The sequence below is a fragment of the Chaetodon trifascialis genome, chromosome 7 (genome assembly GCF_039877785.1).
Source record: "Chaetodon trifascialis isolate fChaTrf1 chromosome 7, fChaTrf1.hap1, whole genome shotgun sequence".
NCBI lineage: Eukaryota > Metazoa > Chordata > Actinopteri > Chaetodontiformes > Chaetodontidae > Chaetodon > Chaetodon trifascialis.
The window spans coordinates 29,814,758-29,828,391 of NC_092062.1; the positions used below are offsets into that span (position 1 = coordinate 29,814,758).

A 13,634-nucleotide genomic window follows, 5' to 3' on the forward strand; every position below is an offset into this window, starting at 1 on the left:
CCACATTATCTCATGCAGTCTATTCTGTGCACGCAGACCTTCTCTGGACTGGACACTGTCGTGTTCAGTGCTCAGTGTGGACTGAACCTCCTGAGGTGAGATCCTCCCCAGAAGATTTAATCGAGGTTTTCTTGATTTCCTCGATCCTCAACAGAACAAACTCTGATCTCAACTGATGAGGCTCCAAAAACAGCTTAATGATCAACCATCAATCAAACCTGTCCTGCTGCAACCAAAGCATCTGTGATGAAGACTGCGGCTGACACGCTGCCGTGACGTGTCTGTGATGGACCCTGCCTGATGTCTGATGTCCTGCAGTATTCTGGAGACGTGCTGCAGGAGCACGGAGGCAGAGAAACGGCTTCCTGAACACACTGATGCAGAACACGTTCTGCACTAAATAATCTTTTTAAGCTCTAACGTTCGGAGCTTCAGCCCTCAGCAGTCAACTCACCGAGGGCAATGAAGTCCTCCTGCTCCCCGGAGTGGGCGGGTCCGAGCGGCCCGTTGTAGAGGAGCAGCCCGTTGGCCGACTCAGCGAGGAACTCCAGGGTGATGTGGCTCTGGAAGCAAGGCATGATGGGAGGGAACCAGGCGTAGCCCTGGCCGCCGAAGCTGTGTTTGGTCTGCTGACACTCAGGCCCGTCGAACATGGGAGGACACTTACACCTGAGGGACAGACAGAGCTGATTTCACCTGATAATATCACCAACATGAACATGAGCTCCTGCTGCTGGAGGCTTCGTTCAAACACACTGAATTTAGTTCACTTTGCTTCTGCTGGTTCCAGCTTCTAAAGATAACACATACATGAGACTAACCAGAGCATCTCAAACTCTGGATCTTGTAATATAATGTAAATCTGTGAAGTATCATCTACAGAAGCGTCTCAGCTGCTGCTGCAGGTCTCTGTCCACCTGCCGACATTAGTTCACATGACAAACGGACACAAGCAGAGAGAGAAACCTTGACAGACAGACAGCTAATTGAAAGTAACTGTAGTCTCTCTCTGCCAGCGTAAACAGGATTTACTGGGGATGGAAGAAAGAGCGAAGAGAGCGACGGAGGGAGAAGCATCTGTCAGACAGAGCAGCTGAGATGCTGAGTTCGATATTCAAACCATTAAAATGATTTGACAATTCAAAGTCGACTGCTGAACATGCAGCTGAAAACGAGGCTTTGGAGGGTTCGAGCTCCCTCGCTCTTATTAAATCTCCACAATGTTTGACAGATTTACTCAGAACTAATCACTGAACAAATGGGAAGCCTCTGCTAGCTTCAGACAGCGACGCTAACAGTTCTGGACTTGAATCTGCTGCAGACGACGAGCAGACTTCTAGTCGACGGTGAAAACTATCGAGACACAGACGAGCTGCGTTTCACAGTGATGTCTCGTTAGAAAAACGTTTCTTATTACGACAGCTCTTTAATGGCAGTGATATTTGTTTATAGAGTCCAAATTCTCTCGACTGCTTTTGTGAAAATTTAACTGGAAGAAGGACTCGTTCACAATCAACACACAACAGACCCAAACAGACCACATGGCAGGCCTTCCCTTAGACGTCTCCTACCTGTATCCCAGCGGCCCGTCCTGGCAGGTGCCCCCGTTGAGGCAGGGGTTGGCGGGGTAGGCGGAGCAGGGCAGGTGGATCACCTCTCGCGCCCGGCAGCCACATCGTGCCGCCGATGAGGCCGACAGCGACACCAGAGAGGTGTTACCGGTGCTGAGAGGCAGCGGGGCGTGGCTGAAGGAGACGTCGTTGCTGCAGCCTCCAGACTGACTGCAGTCTGTGTGGGGACAGTCATCAACGCCCACCTGAGAGATGGACACGTCCAACAAGGCCTCCAGCTGCAGGGGGTCCGAGAAGAGACGACACACAGAAAATACTTCTGTTATGTTAAAAAGCAAAGAAAAAGACAGAAAAAGACATCAAACTAAAACTAGCATAAACGTAACCGAAGCTAAAGCTAATATGAAACTACCACTAGCATGAAGCTAACCCAACTAAACCTAAGCTAAGCTAAGCTAAACTAAAACCAGCCTGAAACTACAACTGAAGGTAAACGAAACCAAACTAACAGTCTAGGACTGATCCTGCGTCCATGAGGTGTCCGGACCATCAGAAAAATAAAGTTCCCCACCAGGAAAAATCACGTGAACACCCCTCAGGTCAGAACAACAAGTCTGCAAACATTTCAGTAAGCGACGCGGACAAAGTGTTTGGTTGATGTAAGAAACTTTTAATTAATTCACGTATTTCATATCAGTTGTTTGCTCACACGTACTTTGTATTATAGTATTGGTCTGAAACTGTTGATGCTGACTTCAGACTGATTCAGATCAGTTAGAAAAGTCATTTCCAACAGTTTGTCTTTGTAGTGTCAATGCTGTTTCCACATTGTGACTTAAATCTGACAAACAGAAAAATCTACACTGAGCATGAAGGTAGAGCGAACCTCAATGTAACATAAATAACTGAGAGTATAACAATAGCTAATGCTAGCTGAACAAAATTAGCTAACCAGAACTAAAACTAGCTCGAAGCCAACTTGAACCTAAAACCAGCACGACACTTAAACAAATACAACAAGCTAACGGATACTAAAGGAAAGTGAAACAAACAAGCTTGAAGCTAAACGTGCATAAAGGCCGCTAACTGAAAGTGACGCTAGGATTAAACTAAACAGAAGCTAACACAAGCTAAAATGAATCTTAGACAACAACAAGCTGAAACAAATCAGTCCCTGAAGAGGTACAGACTGACTGAAGCTAGCAGGAGGCTACGCTAACGTAAAGCTAGCAGGAGGCTACGCTAACGTAAAGGTACAGTTTAAAGTGTGGGGAATGCAGAATAAAGCTAACACCGCTGAGGTCATGGGCGGTGTGTGAACGTCGCAGAGCTGCAGCCAATGACAGCAGCTCTCTTTAATCTGACGTCGAGCTGCATCAGCGACACCTGAACCGACTTTATTTCCCTGAGTGTTATTTATGAACTGTGGTGTGTGTGTGTGTGTGTGTGTGCATGTGTGTGTGTGTGTGTGTGTGTGTGTGTGTGTGTGTGTGTGTGTGTGTGTGTGTGTGTGTGTGTGTGTTCGCTCTCAGTTGGAGAATCCAACGTCTCCTCGCTTGTCATCTTGATTCTTCTCTCTGGCTGTCTTTATGGGTGAGTCCCTCTGGGCTTCCTGTCTCTCTCCAACTGTGCGTTGGTCTTTTTTGGAGTTCAGCTGTTCGGCTGTGATCCACAGTGACGTACTCGTCCCGGGCAGGGCTTCAGTTTCTGGCTCCAGAGCCGCTTCATCTCGTCTTTCTGTGTTTGTCTGACGTTCCTCCTCTAAATCAGCAGCCAAGACACTTTTCCTTTTAACCTGAGATAATAAAGACGTCTTTCTGAAGCTTTTAATCTCCAAGCTATTTTTAATCATCCCGTGCGCCTCGTACTGGACTTTATACTTAATACTTTGGTTTTTATGGTTTTTATTGTTTTTGTCACTTCATTTTGCTCATTTTCAGTGTTTTAGCTTTGATTTTATGAGCTATAGACGATTTTTAGACATTTTATATCTATGAATTATTTGGTTTTTATCAAATAATCTGTAGATATTTTCCAGATAAATTAACAAATTGTTCAGATTAATACTGATCAGGTAACAGCCGAGTGTCATTGTAACCTTTCAGCAAAGCGCATCAGCTGATTGGTCACAGCTGACGTCATCACGTCAGAATGAGATAATATGTATGACAGTATAGAAAAGCAGATTCAATTAGAGGAAACTGAATTTGGGAATTCTCTTAACCTGGAAGTGAAACCGGCTCTCAGAAGGAAAATGAGGACAAAAAATGTGATATTTAAAGATTTAACCGTCATTAAAATGATAAAAATCAGTCAAACACAAAAGTTCAATTGTTTCATGTTTTTAGACTTCATTCATTCATCGGCGAGTCAGTGTTTTAGTACTTTCCTCCTCTGACAGTTTGATTTCTCCTTCATTTCTTTTCTCTTTCATTATTCTTTTGGCAGTTTTATGACGTTTTTAGAGACTGTTGAGTATTTCCATTTTCTGGTACTCTGTACTTGTACTACACTACATCTCAGAGGCAAAAGTACTTTTTTCACTACATTCATTTGATAACTTTATTTACTACTTTGCAGTAACACTTTTATTATATTATTATATATAATTAGTATTACAGATGAATAAAACAAAATCTAATCGACAACATAATCACGACAAAGCTTTTATTGATCCTTGAAATTCAGAGGCTGTTCAGCAGTACATAAAGTAAACATATTTTATTTGGAAATGGGCTTAATGAGTACTTTTGAGTGAAAGAGTACTTTTACCAGTGGTACTTGAAGTATTTGGTGACACTGACGATAATATTTTTGCAGTTTTACTACAGTAACATCCCAAATGCAGCAGAACAGAGCACACTTTGAGGTATTACTACTTCAATGATCGCAGTACTTCTTCCACTGCTGCATACTTGAACATGACTTGTTCAGAGGTCTTCGTGTGAGCGTGCACGTGTGAGCGTGCACGTGTGTGTTTAACATGCGTGTTTACATGGTTCAGTGACTGTCATCACCTTCCTGCCTCTCACAGCACTGACCTGAGGTCAGCAGCTGCTCTCATGCTTTTAATGGATGTAAAATATTCATGTGCACGTGTGCACGTGTGCACGGTGTGTGCGTGTGTCGTACGAGCAGCCGCTCGCTGGAGATGCGTGTTTGCATGTCCGTGTGGACGCTGTGTGTTCGCTGTAAGCTGGATGTGTGAGACGGCTGTGAATCGGGTCACAGGACGTGTGAAGTGATGTTTAACTGATGAGTAATTAATGTGTCGTCATCCGACGTGACGCCGGTCAGCTGACCCGCTCACTGCTTTCACAGCTCATTCGGACTCAACTCGTCTCTCAGACTGTCCTGATCTTTTATCCCGTGGAACAAAACTCTGATTCTTTGGTCTGTTTCGACCTTTAAAACTTGCTGTTCAGCCTCGTTGATGTTTGCTTTCAACACTTAAACACACTGAAATGAGTCTGAACTTGTTCACTTTTTAAACAAAACAGAGTATTTCCATATTTCAGTTCTTATAAAACTAAAGTAAAAGCAGAAAATAAAGCATGAGGAACAAGTCTTCCAGATGTTTTAGACTTTCCCCTAAACTTCACTCTGTGTCTTAAGTGTTCTTTCAGAATCCTTCAGACGTCGCTGCTGTGACAGCATCATCTGCTATGAAGCCTTCGTTTACTGTCTCTGTATGTTTCAGATGTTTGTGCAGGACTTTCACACGTTATGCTTTTGGACGTGTCTTTAAAAACTCTGGGTTGTTGGTGTTTGAGAGGCCAGAAAGCTTGAATCCAGACAGTTTTAGAGGAATAAAAAAGGACCTGGCGTGACTCTGACCCTGAGTTCATGACAGAGCAGCACCGCGTTTCATGGACGCTCTCCTCACCTTGGCTTTGTTTGCCGCCACGTAGCCGTGCAGCTTCTCCGCCTTGTAGTACGGCGAGCCGTGAGCGGCGAACCAGACGTCGAGGGCCTTCTCCCCCCGCTGGCCGGCGTCGCCCACAGAGAAGATCTGGACATTTTCCGGCAGAGTCTGCAGCAGTTCAGCCAACGCTTGACCCAGACGGGAGAAGCGACTCTGCTCGCCTCCTCGACTGCTGAGGAACTCCTCCGCCGTCAGATCTGGAGGAGAAAGTTCAACAGACTCATACACGAGCTTCACAGACCACCAGCAGCAGAGAGACACTGGACAGAGACGTAACACTACGAGACGAGACGAGGAAGATGATGAGACGGGAAAAAAGAAAGATGAAGAGAGAAAAAACCCAAATTCTGAAAAGGGGAGAGAAAAAAAACAGGAGGAGACGAAACAAGAGGAGACAGGAGAGGAAGAAGAGCGAGTTTTTTCCCATCATGCCTCTCTGTCTGTTGGTGCTGGAGGAGCCTGGGGGGACTGACAGCTCCCAAACCGGGACCTCGCGGCATTCTGGGATACGCAACATCACTCCCCATCAATTACAGTCACCACGACAACCAGCGGGCCGTGCACGTGTGCACCTCGTCAGCGCGTTGAGGCGTTACCAAGCAACTTAAAAAACCTTCAATAACGGTTATGAGTTTAATAAAGTCTCATCATCATCACCATCATCACCATCGTCATCATCACTCTGGGACTCACTGGTGATGCGAATGGAGGCGGCGTTCTGCAGAGCGTCCTGCTGCAGCTCCCTGACGTCCACCTGAGCTGTGGAGGTGACGTCGGGCCAGGTGTGGTCCGACACGCGTACCTGCAGGCGGTACGAGCCCGGGGGGGCCCCCTCCCTGATGCTGAGCTGCCCGGAGCTCTGGTTCAGACTGAACAACCTGAGAGAGAGAGAGAGAGAGAGAGAGAGAGAGAGAGAGAGAGAGAGAGAGAGAGAGAGAGAGAGAGAGAGAGGCTGCTTCAGGCTGCTGGTTATGGCTGGTATATGCTGGTTACATTATGTGTCTGTGATTGGCCACATTCGCCGCTTCCTCCCACCATGAGTGTGTTATTATGTGCTGTGTGTCTGTGTGCAGCTTCTCTGCTGAAGAGGACTGCATCCCTCGTCTTCACTCTTCAGTCACACGTTAAAACCACCTTTCATGTGGTTTCTGAGTTTGGAGTTCAGATAAATGAGCAGAATGCATCATGTGAGGCACAGACACACACACGCACGCACGCACGCACACGCGCGCACACACACACACACACACACACACACACACACACACACACACACACACACACACACGCACGCACACACACACAAGCGTCCTCCATTGTGGCCTGGAAGCCTCAAACTTCACGTCGTGAATTATTCAAACGGTTTGACATTAAAATGAAATCTGATTTGAACAGAAGATGTTTCTTCTCCAAACACAGGTTCAGCTCACACACATCACATCTGTGTTTGTATAGATTTGACGTTTTTTGCCAAATGTCACATTCAGATTTGGGAACATCTTTATTCTGTGTCTGCAGAAATGATAGAAGTGAACTTCATGGTTTATGACACTGAGGGAAGAGGTGGAATAAAATCCTGTCTTAATGTTCTTCATCTCTTTTCCATTCACTCTCAGATGTTGTGAAGTCTTCCTCAGATCAAACTCTGAGCAGATGGAAGTCTGTGATTGAACATCGATCCACCTTCTTGATCTGGAGGACCTTGGCGCTCTCTGTGGCGCTGCGGCGGCGAGCCGGTCCCAGACGCCGTGGCCCGGGTTCAAACCCGGTGCTGAGCGTGTGCCATCGGGCTCGTGTAACTGTTTAACCTCTGTGCACCGCGGTGACATTCAGCTCAAACCAGACGGATTAATTAGCCTCGACTGAACCGAGGCCAAGGACGCATCCGGGATCAAACCGGCGCCGCTGCTGCGCGAGGCTGTCACGTATGTACCTGCTCCTGGATTTATGTCACGCTTTAAAGATTTCAAACTGCAACACAGCCCCCGCCAACAGGAAACAAAGAGAGGAGATAATGTGCAGATCAATGCGAACAAACCACCGCATGCTCACATCTTCTTCTTCTTCTACTCTTTATGTGTAACATGCCGTTTGTTGTCTTGATTTCCTGTGAGGTGACATGTTGTTATTGGCCCGCTGGGGCTGCTTCACCCGACCTGAACGCTGTTTTCCTCAAGTTTGTATCACTTGTGTATGTAAATAACATGCAGGCAGCGCCGGATCCACACGCCGAACAAGCGGCTTCCTGCGGCTGGAGGACGGCGGCTCAGGAGCATCTATGCTAATTCTCCCGCGGTTCCTTTGTTCTCGGCCGCGTTCTCGGCGTCTCTTGTCGTCCCCCGTTATTCTGCAGGTATCTCGTTAGAAGAGGAGGTGGCAGGGAGCGCAATCAGGCTCCCCTTTCAACGCGCCCGCACGAAGCCTCGCCTCATCAAACAAAACGAGCGCGCCCTCGCCGTGCTTCACTGGGAATTTTCAATACCGCTGGTTATGAAGTATTAATAGCACTGTTCCTGACAAGTCAGATCCCCTCTTCTATCTCTCTCTCCTCCCGTCCTCTGCCCTTTCATTCTCTTTCACTCCTTCTTTGTTTCCCCTTCAAACTGCCTCCCTCTCTGTCCTAATTTTCCTTTCTCCCGGTTGTCGCGCTGCACCTTTGTACTGTCTCTCCCTCTCTATTTTAAACCTGTCAGTTCCTGTGCGCTCTTTCATTGTCTCTCTGTTTCTTCGTGCATCTCTTGCTGCGCGTCACATGAGAGGGGACACTTTAACAGGAAGTCTTTCCTGCTTTAGCTCCGACGCATCCTAAAACAGCTTTACATCTGCCTTCTCCGGCAGCTTCTATCCAGAACTACTAGCTTGTGCATTTAAAGTGAAGGCGTCCAGACGGTGTCACGTGAGCTCTGCAGGGGTCAGACCTTCATCACGTCATTCGTTCACATCACTGCTTTCATTTCAGTCACCTGATGACTGAAAGGATCCGTTCACCAACTGCAAAGAACTGAGTTCCTCCCTTTTAGAATCTGACTAAAACTGTTTGGGTTTTCTTTGTCTTTGGGAGCTTTCGGTCTCGTCCTCAACACGAGGACGCTGGTCGAGGTCGGACGACAGCCGGATTATCCCCACTGAGGTTTTTTAAGTGCACACTGATGTGAAAGGTCGACTCTACGTTAGATCACAACAACAACGCTTCATGAAAGAACTGAAACCTGGAACCTGACAAAGGCACGGAAAACTAACCCAGCTGAAGGTTTGATTTACTTGTATCTGTCTTCCTCCTCCTCTCCAGGTCACTAAATATGATTAAATATCGTCATCAACAAACCTTTATCACGTGACGAAAACGAGACGATAATCAACGTAAATGCTGGTCATGTGACGATAACTATAATTAAATATATAATGCAATATTGTTGGTGAATAAAAAGGAGACTAACTGTGGTTTACAAAATAAAAGCTCTGTTCAAATGTCTCTTCATTTTCGTTGACTAAATGACGAAATGTTCGAACGTTATTTCATCTCGTTTAGTCGTGTTGTTCTTATTATTTTGCAGTATTTCTGTTTCCTGTGTCTCACTTCAGCGGCTGCATCAGGTCGCACTGCGCAGTCGCAGCGACGTCACTTCCTCAATCCCCGCTCGCAGCGTTATTTAGAAGCTGCAGCTGCGGTAGGTTAGCGTTAACGACAGACAGCTGACAGAGGACGGACCGATGGCCGGCCAGCCGGCTTTGCTTGGTGAAATAAATATGTTGTGAATTCAAATCAGAGCGTCTTCGTGTCTGGAATGGATGTTTTCTTCAGTCTGTAAGCTAACAATAATATAATAAGACAACCTCGTTTGAACTGTGAAATGGCTCAAAGAAAACTTTGGTTTGGTTTATACTACGAGGTACTTATACTATACTGACTGGGTTAAATAGAACTGCATCACTAAAAAGAGACTAAAATACAGTTTTCATTGACTGAAACTGGACTAAAACAGTCAGGGATAATTCTGACTAAAATAAGACTAAAATGCTCAGACTTGTAGTCGACTGAAACTTGACTAAAAGAGTACGAACGTGACTGAAACTGATAAAAACTAAAACGACAGCTTGACACGAAGACTAGACTGAGACTGAAATTAAAACAGGCCGTCAAAAACAACAGTACTGCCTACCTCTCGTCCTCTTTACCTCCGCCACTCATTCTCTGTTGACCTCCACTTCTCTCTCCGCCTCTCGTTTGCGTCCTGTCTTCTCGTCTGCTCTCGCTCCTTCTCTTCCTCAGGTTGCTCATATCGCTCCACCTCTGTGATACCTGTCTACACCTCCTCTTCTCTGTCTGTCTACCTTCATCACCTCGTGGCCTTGCTCTCCTTCAGAGCCCTCCACACATACCTGACTAGAACTTTTCCATCTCCCATCATCCTCTTTGTGCATGCCACCTCTCAGCCCTCTCACAGTCTTCGCCGCATGAGATCAAAGTACCTGGATGGTTTGCCTTCGAACCGGTACACCTTCTTGCTCCAGTCATCAAGGTCGGGGGATTGAACTTGTCCGAGCACCGTCATCGGGAGAATACCTGTCAGGAGGCGGGAAGTCAAAGAAAAAAACAAAGACAAAAAAAAAAAAGCATTGGCTTTCAAAGGAATTAGTTTAGAGTGAAAGGGATCCCTGTGGTACAACCCAAATATTAAGAGCGAAGGAGAGAACGTGGAGGCTTCTTTCAGGAGATAAGGTGGCGGGCGACGCCTCATTGGCAGGCTTGGTCATGGTTTGACAGCACAGCGGGAAGACGTGCACACATTAGACGCACTCACAGTGTGCCCCCCCCCCCCCGTTCCAAAAAAAGCCTAACGCGGCACTGTAATCTCTTTAGCTGTGAAATCAGCTGCCTTTTAAAAATGGCTCCTGTTTATGAGCCCGTCAAACCTGGGACTTGAGCTGGAGTTAATTGTTTGCTTCATGGCATGTTGTTGAGCTACGTGATGGATTCGTATTAGCGGGTTAATGTACTTTGGTGTGGAGAGGCCCCGGAGAGGGATTCCACTAAAAATACATTACAGAGAACCTTAGTTTTTCCAGCAAATTACAGGAGGCTGACAGATGGTATGAAGCGCTAAATAAGTGATGTGGGCTGGAGCAGGAGGCTGCGAGCAGTCGACTGTGACGAGTACAGTCTTAACAACACGAGCACAGAGCACTCCGGGGGTGGTGGAGGGGCTCCGGGGGCGCTGAAGGTTAGAGGAGCCCGTCTCTGACACCGGCTTGGATCCCTCAGACCAGCTGGCGAACCCTGATCCAGGACGATGAATGACAAATATTCTCTCGTCTGTCTACAGCTACCATCAGCGCGTCCTTGAGCAAGGCAGCGTCTGCAGCGGAGCGGAGAGGAGCAGGTTGTACTCTGAGGCTCTCAGGTGTGAGATTAAAACCAGAGTGCACTAAGAAAAGCATGTTCCTGGATAGACTGAGCTTAACAAGTAAATAACAGCCGCAAAACAAAGGTGAAGCAGTGGCATTCTGCAGAAGTCTAAAAGAAGGGCTGAGTCGCTGCGAGCAGCACGAGGGAGCCAAAGAAAATACTTCACTTTTACTTTGAAGCAGTTCACTTTGCCAGGGGCAAGCCGAGCCTCACTGCGATGACATGCATTTCCACTACAGCAGGAGAAAGCCCCGCTGTGCCGCTCCTGCTCGCAAACAGGGACGAGCACGGCCGAACCGACGCCTCCTCCCCTCGCTGAGAGTCCGGACGCCAGAAAAAAAACCTCCTTCTCTCTGAATCAGCCGACAAAAACAGAGAAACTCACCTTCGTAACTGTAGACGATGAAGTTGGTGTGTCCTGGTAAGTGAGGGTGGTCGTTCCTGTCGCCGATCACCACCGTCAGCGTGCTGGTGGAGCTCATTGGTGGAGAGCCGCTGTCAATCATGAGAATTGGGAGGTGGTACTCCTTCTGCCGCTCGCGGTCGAAGGTCCGGAGGGCGGTGACGGCCGCGCTGCCGTTTCGAAAGTCGGTCAGGTTGAAGTTGGTGGCGTCGGAGGTGAGCATGAGCAGCCGTATGGAGAACGGCCCGCCGTTGGTGGAGGTGTCCCGGTCGGTGGCGTGCAGGAGGAGGGAGGTTTCGTTCATTTGAACCGCCTGCGGGGCTGGCGTGTTCTCCCAGACCACGGGCTTATACGGGACCTCGAACTCTGGCCCATTGTCGTTAATGTCAAGTATGGTCACCATGACGATGGCAGTGCCAGTCAGGGGTGGAGTCCCGGCGTCCATGGCGAGGACCATGATCCTGTGCTGCGAGATTTTCTCCCGGTCCAGAGAGTCGGCCACTACCACCCAACCAGACTGGTCCACCAGAAACTGGCTGTAGGGGTCTGACTCCTTTGAAATGCTGTAAGAAAAGCGTCCATTTTGGCCCGAGTCTAGATCAGACGCTGTCACCTGAGCGACAATCGTCCCCACAGGTACGTCTTCAGACATGGACGGGGACTCATAGAACTGTGGGAAAAATACGGGGGCGTGGTCATTGGAGTCTTCCACCTGAACTAGACAGTAAGCCAGGCTGAAGAAATCGGCGTCTTCAGCCTTCAGGGTCAGATTGAACATCCTCTCGTGGGGCTTCTCGAAGTCCACCTTCTTCTTAAGTTTTATCACGCCGCGTCGGTTCACTTTGTCCGTCTCCACGAAGAACTTCCTGTCCTCGTCACCAGCGACGATGCTGAAGGTCACCACGGCATTCTCGCCCTCGTCGCCGTCTGTGGCAGAAACCACGAGGACCTCGCTGTTCACCTCCAGGTCCTCTGTCACCTGAACACCGGCGGACACAACAGAATCACAACGCTGAAAGACGGTGACGGAAAAGGCCCACAAATAAACCCGCTTGCCTTGGTGGACTCACCTGAGAAGTGTAGAGCCTCTGAGTGAAGACGGGTGGGTGATCGTTGACGTCTGAAACCATGATGGTGGCTGTTCCTGTTCCTGCCAAACCCCCGCCGTCCCTGGCCTCCACCACCACCAGATACTGGTCCTCCGTCTCCCGGTCCAGGGAACGCAGAACCGTGTAGATGGTCCCTGTGCTGGCGTTGATGGAGAACAGGTTGAGGTTGATTTCGTTGCGGACGTTCTTGATGATGCTGTAGGTCAGCATGGCGTTCTTTCCCTCGTTGGGGTCGTCCAGGTCCATGGCGCGCATCTCCATGACAGAGGTGTCGGCAGGTGAATTTTCGGGCACTTGGCCGACAAAACACCCGTCTACCTCCATTGCCGGACACGGGAAGAAGGGTGCGTTGTCGTTGACGTCCCGGACCTCTAAGAGCACATCAGCAAACCCCGTGAGTCCTGCCCCCCCCTCGTCTGTGGCGAGCACGAGGAATCGCCAGGCCGGGCGCTCCTCCCGGTCCAGGCGCCTCTGGGCGTAGATTCTTCCAGTTCGTTCGTCGATGGTGAACTCGCCGCCGGCGCCCTGGCCATGGAGGGAGTAGCGGAGGGCGGTCTGGTCGGCCTCCTGGTCTGGATCTGTGGCTGACACCTGCAAAGGACAGAGAAACCCAAACATCTCGATAACTTCACCCACACGGATCCCTGCGGTCTCTCCGGACACCAGGTGGAGGTCTGCTCACCTTCCCTGGTCCAAACCAAAATCATTCAACACCGGGTTCAAAACTCTCATGTTCTCTGCTGCCTTTGACAAAATCTTCAGGACCAAATGAAGGAAAGTTAAGTCACAGATCCACTGATCTTATCTATATGATCTACTTTACACCACAGTCCTTATTCAATCCATTCATCTTGATCTTTTCTATCCTTCTACTCCTTTTAATTCATGTTTTTAATGCTGTAACTGAACATCTTTATTCAAGAATTCTGAACTCCTCCTTGACTTTTCTCCTTTTAAAATACATAAATAGTTCAAATCTACTTGCTTAGAATTAGAAATGGACCTGCTTTTGAAGTTAAAAAGATTTTTAAAAAGCACTGCAAACTGGTAATCTAGGTTTTGGTGATACTGAAAGACTTTCTGACTCGAAAACAACCAACATGTAAAAAACCGTCACCCACAGAGCAGTCCCCATTGTCGTGGTAATAAAATGGATTTCATTATAGGAGGGCTGTAATGAAACACGGTCGCCGGCTGTCACAGGCAGCTGAATAACATT

At 48.1% G+C, this 13,634-nt stretch overlaps 1 protein-coding gene across 1 annotated transcript in view; it reads right to left on the reverse strand.

Annotated features, from left to right (window-relative positions):
• The window catches only part of LOC139333273 (neural-cadherin), a 111,137-nt gene that overhangs the window by 6,388 nt on the left and 91,115 nt on the right, over positions 1–13,634 (reverse strand). The window contains exons 18-24 of the mRNA XM_070965537.1: positions 12,377–13,006; positions 11,289–12,285; positions 9,967–10,060; positions 6,190–6,374; positions 5,458–5,693; positions 1,572–1,849; positions 455–669 (exon numbers count right to left, since the gene is read on the reverse strand). Coding sequence (XP_070821638.1) covers positions 455–669; positions 1,572–1,849; positions 5,458–5,693; positions 6,190–6,374; positions 9,967–10,060; positions 11,289–12,285; positions 12,377–13,006 — 2,635 coding nt within the window. The remainder of the gene's footprint in view (positions 1–454; positions 670–1,571; positions 1,850–5,457; positions 5,694–6,189; positions 6,375–9,966; positions 10,061–11,288; positions 12,286–12,376; positions 13,007–13,634) is intronic.